Raw genomic sequence first — 11,572 nt, 5'->3', positions numbered from 1 at the left:
CGGAGAGGAAGAGACAGAGAAGGGGGCTGGACACCGGACACCCCGCCTGCGAGGGGTTAACCCGCTCCACTGGGCCATTGCCCCCTCTCTCCCAGGAGCCACTTCAGTCGGTTGTCGCCCTAGTGGCCGCCCTCTGAGCACGTGTTGCTGCCGGTCTGCGTCAACGCTGAGTAAACAGATGACTGGCTGACAGCGCCGGGAGGGGCTATTTAAGAGGCAGCGTCCTGCCGGCCCACCTGAACTTGGCTCTGCTCCCTCGCCACTCCGTAGAGACGCGAAGCCCGCTGCGTCCTACTCTGAAGGTAGGTTCCCCGCGGGGAATCCAAGTGTCAAGTTGCTTTGAGAATGCCGTCTTCAGTTTTGTGCCCCTTTCGTTTTATTTTTCTGTTTTCTGTGTCTTCTTCCCGACAGCTCGGAAGGCATTTCTTAAAGTCAGAAACAGCAGGGAGGTCTGGGTGGGTAGAGCTGCTTGAAAGACTTCCAAGCGCCTGCTTTGTTCTGGTCCTCAAGCAATGCTGGCATATCTATTTGCGAAGATTAGCATGCAAATTGGGCTTTGCTAGATGTTACACACAGGTGCAGTGTCCTTTCCAATCTCTGCAAATAAACTATCAAGGGGTTTTAAGATTGAAATTCATTTTCTAAAATATGCAGAAAAATTCAAGGCTTTAGGGATAGAAACGTGCCGGTGTTGTATCTGCTGGTGGATCTAAAAGGCGGCGGCGCTTTGCCAAGGACAGAAGACTGAGCGCATATTTCGGATTTTTAAAAACCCTTCCTGTATTTTGCATAGTAGTTTATTGCCAGTTCCCATATGCACCTTAAAGAAACTTTATAAATATGGCTTTTCTTTTTTGTCCCCTCATTTTAAGCTGTGCTTCTCCTTTTTCTCCCTTTAATTCCCCCATGGAAAGCTTCTTGGCATCCAGGGTCTCGTTTCTCCCACGGAGTCTTCTCTTTAAGATATTTTCCCAGCTTTAATCTCTTGCTTTCAGTTAGAAGACAGACGCTCTAACAACACTTTCTGAAACAAAAGGAAAACAGAAGACATTTCTTATGCTAGCCAGGGTAGAAGACAGGGTCTCAGTCCGTTTCCCTGGGGCACCGAGTGTGGTTCACCCAAAAGACAAACGGGATGTGCCCAGACACGCGGGCTGTGGCCGCTTGGCTTACGTCGGCGCCTGGTGAGCCCTCCTATGTGCACCAGTGTGGCGGGCCTGGGGCCCCGCGCGTTTGGACGGAGCCCCCTTTTCCGTACCCCAGTTGCCCCAAGCCTCCGCAAGAGCCTGCGATGCCCCCGCCACCAGTCGTTCACGTCCCCTCCCCTTTGCCCTCCGCAGCCATGAACCGCGGCGTGTGCCTGTGCGTGCTCCTGGCGGTACTGGCGGCGGGCGCCCTGGCGCAGCCCGTACCTGCGACCGACCGGGTGGGCCCAGGGGCGCAGCAGGAGGAGGAGGCGCCCCGGAGGCAGCTGAGGGCCGTGCAGAAGGTGGACGGCGAGCCCCGAGCGCATCTGGGAGCACTGCTGGCCAGGTACATCCAGCAGGCCCGGAAAGGTATGGATGTTCATTCATCTGTAGGGTCCTTCCCCTCGCTTCTGATCCATTGCGGGCCTTCCAATCCTGACCCTCTTCCCTAGCGTCTGGCTGATGAAGGGGAGTAACCCCTGGGAAGGACAGGCAAGGCGACACGTTAAACTAAAGATATTCCCTTTCTTCCCACCCCCACTTGCACCCCGCCCTGAATTGCGCTGTGGCCAGGACAGTACAGTTTTCTGGACGTCCTTTGTAGCAACTGAGGGTGGAGGATTCAATTCATGAAGGAAAACCTTTTTTAAAAAGCTTTTTTGAAACTAGTGTTTGGCATGTGTTGCTGTTAAGTTCAACGCCATATTATAAAGACATTAAAAGATAATGACCTGTACCCCTGGGGATAAAAATATATGTTTATAAAAAATAAAAAAATTAAAAAAAAAAAAGATAATGACCGATAATGACTCTAGAAGGGTTTGCCGATCTACTACCTACCTAACCCTGTAAATGCCGAAGAGCCAGGAGCCACCCAGATAGTGACACTGGGAAACCCCTAGCAGGAAGGAATCGATACCAAGAATGCTCTTGAGTCCTGACAGCTAGACAGTTGAAAAAGCAGTGACAATGTCAGTTTTCACCAAAGAGTGTAACAGGTAGAAAGAATCAGTAGCAGTTTTGAGTTCTCCTTGGCCATGATTGAAAATGATTACTCAGGAGACCTGTTTGTTCTTATTTTGCTGTTGGAGACATGGTCCCAGTTGCAGCAGGAGGTTTCTCAGCATCAAAGTCTGTCTCCAGGAATAAGGTGATTCGGTGGCTCACTAGCTGGGTGACATAGTGACAGCCCGAACCCTTTCCTGGGCCTGCCTCATCTGTAAAGCAGGGGTGAGGCTAGAGTTCCCTTAGGTCCCTTCTAGCTCTTTGTGTGATTCAGAGAGAGGCTAGTGCGTCTGTAGTGGCCTTAGGAACCATGATTGTGACTGGGGTCATTTTTTTCTACCAACTTGATCCACAGGGACACTGCTGTCACACCGGCTATGGGGCCGTGTGCTAAGCTGGACCAATGCAGCTGGACAGTAAACCGCAAAAAAACCAACCAAACAAAATACGCTGCTGGGAAGGGTAGAGGGCAGAGGGTGGCTCCTTTCCCAGGAGGCTCTCTTCCTCCCATGTGCCAGGGCCTAGATTTGAACCTTAGCTCATGGCTTGACTAGACAAGGAGAAAACGATGGGCGCGGCTTTCATATGAAGGTTTTATATGAAGATAAGATCGGAGCTTTTTGACCAGGGCAAAAAGAAGGAAAAAGAACCACCACAGAAGATGATTTGTTACATTTTGTCCTCTATTTGGGAAATTGTCCCAGCTACCATCTTCGCTTTGCTTTCTGGCTAATTAAATTGAGAGATGTGGAACTACTACTAGTCAGATGACAGAGAAAGCCTGAAAACTTTTGGAGTTCCTATTGATTGTCTCAAAGTAATTTAATATCTGTCCTTGGATGTAGGTTGAATTTCAGCCAGACCAGTCTGAAATATCACAGGTTTTTCAGAGAGCCATAATCTGGAACCGCCTCCCCACATTCAGGAAAGAGCCACCAGAACAGGTCTGGGAAAGAAGCCAGTTACCAAACTATTTCCCCTGAATGGACACTTGACAGTGGCGTTGTGCTACAAATCTTAGCTGGAAGTTTCTTCCTAGCATCTCTTCTCAGCCACCTTCTCCCTTTGCCTGTAGAATGTCGTGCCCAACAAGCCCACGTGGGAATGGCAGCCCTGGGTACTTTAGCTGCCAACACCCACAATGAGCTCTAGGTAGAAAACAATCACACTCTTCTCTTTGACAAATACGAGCCAGAAGGAAATATTTATCCCCATACTGTTTCTTTGACTATTTTGAGAACATCTTGGATATCTCCTCAAGTATAGTACTTAGGCTTAAAGATTCTAAACACAGTCATGTACTCCTTGAGGAGTGCTCAAGAGTTTACCATCAGGAACTGCGTGCAGAGTTTTCAGTGAGGGAGGGGAAGCAGTTCTGTTGGGGACAGGAGACATCTAGCTTAGACCTACCCAACAGCCCACGAAGCTCTCATGCTTATATCAGTAACATCCATACTGTCTCCTGGTCCTCAAGGAAGCCCTACTTAGTGAGTCCCTTTGTCCCTGTGGCAGCCAGGGCTCTAAGAGAATTTGTAACCTACATGACTTTGCTCACCTCATAGTCTGTTCCAGCCCTGCCCTCGCCTGAAGGTCTGGGAGCCATTCAGCTTCCCAGCTGTACTGCCCATTCGGGGTTTCAAAGTTTAAAGGAGCCAGGCCCTTCCATTCAATTCTATAAACCAGTTGGATTTCCTACCTCGTGTCACTGTGGGGAAGTGAGCAGGGACCCTGGTAAATGAGCACAGTGTGCGGGAACTGAAATGCGTAAACAGCACAGCTACTGGGACTGAAAATATGGTCCCCTCCCCAGCCCTGCCCCCCCACAACCCAGGCTGCTTGCACACATGGAAGCTGCCACTTTGCCTTCATTAACTGGAACTTGGAGCTGTGCCCAGCCTTTGATGGGGGCATTCATCAGCAGCAGACAGAAGGATGGGCCATACTTCTGTGAACCATGTACAAGTAACTGGATCTGCAAGGTTTTCTTTCAATGCGAGGACTAATATTTCACCTGAAAAACACAGAACAATTAAATAGCCGGCTCTGTTAGCCTTTTGCATAGGCTGGAGATACCTGTGAAGGGGCTGGAAGGTGCTGGGTTGACTCTGAATTCCGAGGCTGGGAAGTGATTGAGGTAGGGGTTGGGGGAGAAGAACGGTTAGGGACATGGCTCTGTATAATTTTTTCTGGTTTTTAATGTAGCTGGCTTTACCTGGTCATCCAATAAGACAGAGGAACTGCTCCTGCAAGCTCGTTTCGCAATCAATTAGCCATGGTCTGACTCTTTGCTGCCTGTGGGCAGGAGCTGGCAAGGGCAGCCTCAGACAGAAGGGCTGAATGACAACATCACAAGCAGTGGGGACACAGTGGCCCCATGGAGCGATCCCCCACCACTCTGCTCTTAGAGTCCCCTGGGCTTTGCCCTTCGAGGTCCCTGAGGGACCTTTCTTGTCTTTTAGCTTGCACAGAAGAAGGCACGATACTGATATCATATCCAGAAGGCCACAGCCTGTGATCTATGGGTCAGGACTGTGTCACATGTCCCCAAAGAAACTGCTTCTTCATGTCTCTGCTTCCTCAATGTCAATTACACATGAAAATCATCCTGCTCCTGAGGATTTCACTCCCATCCCCAAGGCCCGTTGCTCATTCAGTTCTTGCATTTTGGCCAAAAGGGATAAATGAAATAACCCCCTTATTATCTCTCTGCCACTCTTCACTGAGTGTTACTGACATAAGATTTTGATCTGACAGGGTGCCTTTTTCTCAATATCACTTTCTAAAAAGAAAGTAGTTTTCAAATTAATTTCTAAATAGTATTTGCCTAGCATTGGGACTTGACTCATTTTTTAAAAACCATTCAACATCAAAATATTGTATATTGTACTTCTGTGACCTTAACAAGAGTACTCAGGTATGCTTGAGATCTTAAGGGGTGAACTTTAGAAATGGGTAAGTACCAAGGAACCTTGCTTCGCATCTGCTAAGGACCAGCTACATAAGAGAAACCATTCCCCACCCCAGGAGTAGGGAAACCAAGGCAGGTCCCACAGTTGGTAAATTCTCTGAAATCCTTACAGATTGGAAGTCATACCCCTCACTAGTCAATATTACCCTCCCAGACCTGGGTCCTTGTCTTAGATTTTGGTCCAGCAAGCCCACTACTCGATGGCTCCTTGATACCTTTAAGAAGGTGCATGTTACGTATTGTCTGGCTTTTCTCATTGTTCTCCTTTACAGATTGAATTAGCGATGCTCTTAAATATAATGGCCTTTCCTTTTCCCTTGCGCCTTATAGCTCCTTCTGGCCGAATGTCTGTCATTAAGAACCTGCAGGGCCTGGACCCCAGTCACAGGATAAGCGACCGGGATTACATGGGCTGGATGGATTTTGGTCGGCGCAGTGCTGAGGAGTATGAATACCCCTCCTAAGGGACCCCGCCTTTGTCAGCACACCAGGAAACGACCTCTGGGCTCAGAGGAGGCAGAATAAGAAAACAATCACACTCATAACTCATTGTCTCTGAAGTCTGACATTTTAAGTATTTATTAAGTTTTCAATGTGAAAAACATGTCTGTAAGATTTTCCAGTGCAACCTCACATCTCACCAGAATTGTACAAATGGAAGACAAAACATTGTCCTCATCTGTGACTCCTGGTCCTAAAGTATTGCTATGCTATTAAACTGATTTCATTCTGCCCCCTCATTCCCTGTGTCTGTCAAGCACCAAGATGCCATTTCATCCTCAGGACCCTCAAGGAAGGAAGTCTGATACGTGGTGCCCAAAAACAAAACCATCTGGTTCCAGAGAAAGCTCCAGAATCAAGGGTTGGGCATGGGGCTGACTTCTCTGCTGTTGGCCAAGTGACCAGTGAAAGGGCCTTCTGGGTCAGCCCCATGCCCAGCCCTAGCCACTCTGGGCCTGGGTCCCCAGTTTGGATCCACTGTAAAAAGAGAATGTGCCCTGCTTGTAGTAAGCACTCATTTGTCTGGGTAAAGACCAGAAAAGCAACTTGGAATGGGCCTTCCTTTCATCTGCCCATTCCCACAGGATGTACCAACCCCATCCCACACCAGAATTTCCTTGGGGTTCTCTTGACCTTTAAACAAATTATGGGGCAATGCCAGTCACTGCTTTCACATCCCTTGGATCTCTCCATGGCCCTATGGCACAGAAGTTATTGTCCTTTTACAGATGGGGAAACAGGCCCTGAGAGGTAGAAGTGGCTGGGCCACAGTCCAAGGTAACAAGATTCACAGACTCGGTCATTCCCAGGTAGTGACCTCCATCACCCCAGACCTTCCAGACTCTGGAATGCATATGAACCACTAGCAAGTCTTGTAACCCACACACTCTGATTCAACAAGTCTAGCCTTGGGCCTGAGCAAGCTCCCGGGTGATACCAGCACAGCGAGGCCTGGGCCACACTTGGGGTGGCAGTGGTCTTGAGAGGAGCCTGTGATCACAGTCCCCTGGGTCTCACCGTATTTCAGAGACTTATTTCAGGGCATGTTGGATGATTCTGGTAGCTATCTAGAGCAGAAGCTCTCCTTCCTTGAGCCAATCCCTCCTTTAGGTCCCCATAGGAGTCTGTAAAAGAAATTATGTTAAGGGGGCACCCGGGGATAATCTGACGCTTGCCACCCACGATGCAGCCTTGCCATGTCTCCTGGCCAAGGCTTCCAGGAACCTCAGGTTCTTATCCAGCAAAGGCCACAGATGGCTTGCTGCAGCCAGACATGAAGCCCCAAAGGAACAGACATTGGAAAGAATGTTGGCAAATCTATAACTGGTCTCAGATGGGCCGTCCTTAGCCCAGGGCTACCCTGCAAGCCCTTAGTGCCAGCTTCCTTGTTGATAGAAAGAGGATGCCAGGAAAGTCCTCAGAGGAAGACTTTGCAATTCTTTAAGTTGAACTGAAGTCAGCATTCAGTGTAAAACTTGGACTCCGAATAGACAACTCATTATATTCTTACCTTGTGAGGTCATTACCTCATTCAATCCCTACAGTTTGGTCTCAAAGATTGCTTCATATCTCGGGGGTCCAAGCCCTGGCCCCATACCCAGATGCACATGTTTTGAGTGCAGAACACACATCTCACAAAAAACATTTTTTTTCCTGGGTGTTCAGGGGATCTTAGGTACAGATGGGGAGGGGAAGTGTGTGTGTGGTGGGGTGGGGAATGGTGAAAGACTTAGAATTTAATATTAAATCAGCAATGGAGAATGGGTGACAAAGGCTTGATCAGAATTAGTAATTTATGAATCATCAGGGAAGGGGATGGTAAAATATCATTTTCAAAGATAAAAACATGAGTCATACAAATATAAATGAACACACATCAAAGATGTCATTTAAGTCATTAACAAAGAGACCAGTAAGATGCGGGAAAGGGAAAGGAAAAGGACATTTTCTGACCTCTCCTGGGGTGCAGGACTCTGTACAAGGAGACTCGTGAGCACCAGCTTGGGATGCTGTCCCAATCCTGCAAGCAAGGTGACCCCAATTTTCAAAGAGGAAGCTGGAGCTCAGAGAGGCCCAGTGACTTACCATGCACTTTGCCCACACATGGTGGCATCAGGGTTGAAGCAGTTGGTTCCAAACTTTTAATGAGGCCACCTGGAGGAGATATCTAGAGTCTGGCCAAGAAGGGGCTGGGAGACTCATCTAGAAGCTTCGTCTACGTGAGTCTAAATTGGACTGAATCAGCTCTTCAAGCTCTGCTTCAAAGATGCCTGGGGCAGGGATGGGGGATGCACACACACTGGAAAACCATGATACCCCCTTCCTCCCTCCTCGTCGTCCTCCCCTCCAGCCTCCTCCTCACTCACTCCTCCCCACCTTCCTGTGCCTCTCACCATCCCCCTTCCTTTGCCAGCTGATCCCCTTGAGTTCTTTCAGCTGGCAAGACCCCTGCCCCAAGCCCTGCCCCCCTGCAGATGTTCCCACTGCTTGCATTCTCAACTCTGCTAATGAAGACTGCTCTAAGGGCTCCTTTTTCGTCAATCCATTGGTATTTACGAGTGGAAAAGGCCAATGGCTATCACTCTAGCTCAACACACACCTTCCCCTACCCGACTCCGATTTTATAGATGATAAGTTCACTCACGATCACACACTGAATTAGTGGTGGAACCCATGGTCCTCTCTGGAATGATTCCTTGCCAGGCTGAGACACAGCGAACTTCCCTGCTGCCACCTACACTTGCTCACACCTCTAGACCTCTGGGTTCAGAGGCCAGACCTGGCCTGCCTTGACCAGCGACCACTCAAGTCTCAGCAAGACCAGCGGCTGCAGAGTGGATAGAATTCCCTTTCCCAAGATTTGCTTTACCAAAGTCTGACTGCAGCATATCTCTCCTATAAAGTGAGAAAATCTTTACACAGTGCACCCCAAGCTACGGATGGCGTTTTTGTTCTCAAGTTCAGCCAGTCACAGATAAAGGGAAAGGGAAGACGGGAGAAAGGTATTCTGCGTTCATTCTTTTAAAAAACAACAGCACAGATGGGATTGGGAGGGAGACAAACCATAAGTGACTCTTAATCTCACAAAACAAACTGAGGGTTGCCGGGGGGAGGGGGTTTGGGAGAAGGGGGTGGGATTATGGACATTGGGGAGGGTATGTGATTTGGTGAGTGCTGTGAAGTGTGTAAACCTGGTGATTCACAGACCTGTACCCCTGGGGATAAAAATATATGTTTATAAAAAATAAATAAAAAAAAAAAAAAAAAAAAAAAAATAAAATACAAACCAAACTGAGCCACACAGCTGCCCAAAAGCATATTCTTTTTTTTTTTTTTTAAGATTTAAAAAAATAAAAAATAAAAAATAAAAAAATAATAAAAAACAACAGCACAAAACACTATCCTTCTTTCCTGTCTCGGGTTGAAGAGCTGGAGGAAAGAATCTTGACCAGTTAGCTAGATTTCCAGGTACATGTGTAACAGCATCTTCAAATTACTGTGAGTCCTGAAGGTAAGTAAAGCAGATGCCAAGCAAAACAAGAGAAAAAAAAAATTGCCTCACGAATTCCCCCTGGGTCCTGGGTTCTGAGCTCTGAAAGGATTTATTAAAATGTTCTGTTTGTGTCTGGCTCCTGGTCTAAGATATGTCCTCCCAGAGAACCAGGATCAGGGACTCCAGATTATCCACCACACACAAAGCCCTTGCTGGACAGACCTCCCCCCAGACATCTTCATCATCAGTCCCACCTCTGTGACCTCATTTCTTACCACCACCCCCTCACTTACTCATTACACCCCACCCTCATTGTCTTCCTTGTTATTCCTTGGAAACTCTAAAATCACTCCTACCTCAGGGCCTTTGCACCTGGTGCTTCCTATGCCTGGCTCACTCTTCTTCCAAAAAGGATGGCTAGATCTCTCAGCTCATTCAACTCCAACATCATCTGCTCAGAGACTGCCCTGACCATTCTCTTAAAAACCTCCTCCATTTCACTCTATCCTTTTCCTTGCTTTACTTTTCTTCTTGTGCTAACCATTATGTGGAATTACATTACTTATCTATTTGTTTATTGGTTCTGTCTCACCTACTAGGATGTCAGATCCATGAGGGTAGAGATTTTTGTCTGTTTTATTGCTATATTCCCAATTCCTACCACAGTATCAGGCACATAATAGATACCCAATAACTGTTTGTCTAATTAATCAATAAGGGAAAATATCTCTGGATCTCTGCTAGTCAGGTTATAGATCGGTTTTAGAAGCAATTTCATGAGAACATTTGTTTTAAAAATCAGAGAAGTAAAGCAGGCTTAGTTGACCCAGCCATGCCCCTCCAAGATAGGCATAAGGATAAGAAACTGGAAAACAGATCATGCACACGAAACTGGCTGACGACCTGAATAACATCCATGGAGATCAACATGGAAAGCACACTTTAAAATATATCCTACCCCCAGGGGTACTGGGTAGCTCAGTGGGTTAAGCGTTGGACTCTTGATTATAGTTCAGGTCACGGTCTCAGGGTTGTGAGATCAATCCTCATGTCAGGCTCCGTGGTGGATGTATAGTCTGCTTAAGATTCTTTCTCTCTGTTTCTCTCTCCTTCTCTCTCTAAAACTAAACTAAAATAAAGTAAAATAAAATAAAATATACCCTACCCCAAACACACACCTCCACCCCTATTTCTTTTGCTGTAAATTAAAATCCAGATAGAATAGAGCAATTTCAAAGAAAAAAAAAAAGAAGAAGAAGAATGTTGATGAGTTTTGCTGCATTTACTCAGAATGTCAAAGGAGTGGAAACAATGTAAACGGTCCACAGTGTGGAGTTGTTAAAGAGATGAGTGCAACACCCGCAAGTGGACTCCGAAGCAGTGACTTCATGAGTATCGAGATGGTCTTGGAACATGGGAAATGACTACAATCCATGCAAAGTGAAAAGATCCTCTAATCTAATCGCATTAGGGATCCCATTAGGGATTATTTTTCCTTTAAAAAAAAAAGATTGTGTGAAAATGAAGATAGTCACGTGAGGGTCATAGAATCACAGATGTTTTTCTTCCTCTTCTCCAAACCTCTGTCCTCTTTGTAGATCATCCTTATAATAACTATAGTTCATGTTTTCCAGGTTGTGCCACTCTACAGAGAGACACAGAGTCAGCAGAAAAGCCATAAAATCAGTTCTTCAGCCACCTTTACCAAGAAAACACTGCCACCCCACCCCCAGATGATTTTGACGATCACTCATGTAGCCACCTACAGCATCCGCCATTTGCCTTCCTTAGCTCCTGCTCATTAAGGCCTTGAAGCTCCCTGGGGATGTCACCTCTGCTGGTGGAGATAAGAGTATTCTGGCTACTGTGCCCACCCCACCCCGAGTTTCAGGCCCAGTGTCTAGAGTCTTCTGGTACCTTCTGTCCTCAGTGTGGGAGCCTGGGCCACACTGGTACCATTTTGTTCTCACTGGGTCTCAACAGTTCTCTATGGGACCTGGATGCCAATTATCATCAAATTCACCAGTTTCTTTAGCCAGGTGGCGGTACTGCCTCCACTGAGTATGCAAGTCCTTTATTCTACTCACAGTTTTCAAAACCATCATTGGCCTCTGAAGGTCACTTTGCATATTGAAGTCTCTGTATTTACTTTGTAAATTGAAAAAACGATAGCGTGAGTCATGTAGACAAACCATTCTTTACACCTGCTGGCTACGTTAGGTTCAGGGGGGCATCAAGAGCTCAGCTGCTGGGGTGGAACCAGAAGATCACCCTTCTTTCTAAAGAACTTTATTGGTTCTTCTAGAGCAGGTCTGCTGCTATCAAGTCCCTTAGTTTTCCTTCATTGGAAAACTTCTTTGTTTCTTCACCTTCCTTCCTGAGGGATATTTTCATTGGATTTAGAATTCCAGGTTGACG

The 11,572-nt window shown here is 47.0% G+C and overlaps 1 protein-coding gene across 1 annotated transcript; it reads left to right on the top strand.

The window, feature by feature from the left end:
• Positions 1-200: 200 nt before the first annotated feature.
• Positions 201-5,875, top strand: CCK (cholecystokinin). Its single transcript, XM_059387952.1, has 3 exons — positions 201-302; positions 1,341-1,556; positions 5,491-5,875. Exons 2-3 carry the CDS (start codon positions 1,343-1,345, stop codon positions 5,622-5,624), a joined length of 348 nt encoding a protein of 115 aa, XP_059243935.1. The 5' UTR covers positions 201-302; positions 1,341-1,342; the 3' UTR covers positions 5,625-5,875.
• The last annotated feature ends 5,697 nt before the right edge of the window (positions 5,876-11,572 follow it).

Source organism: Mustela nigripes, chromosome 2 (assembly GCF_022355385.1).
Source record: "Mustela nigripes isolate SB6536 chromosome 2, MUSNIG.SB6536, whole genome shotgun sequence".
Classification (NCBI taxonomy): Eukaryota; Metazoa; Chordata; class Mammalia; order Carnivora; family Mustelidae; genus Mustela; species Mustela nigripes.
This window is presented reverse-complemented; position numbering and strand designations above follow the sequence as displayed.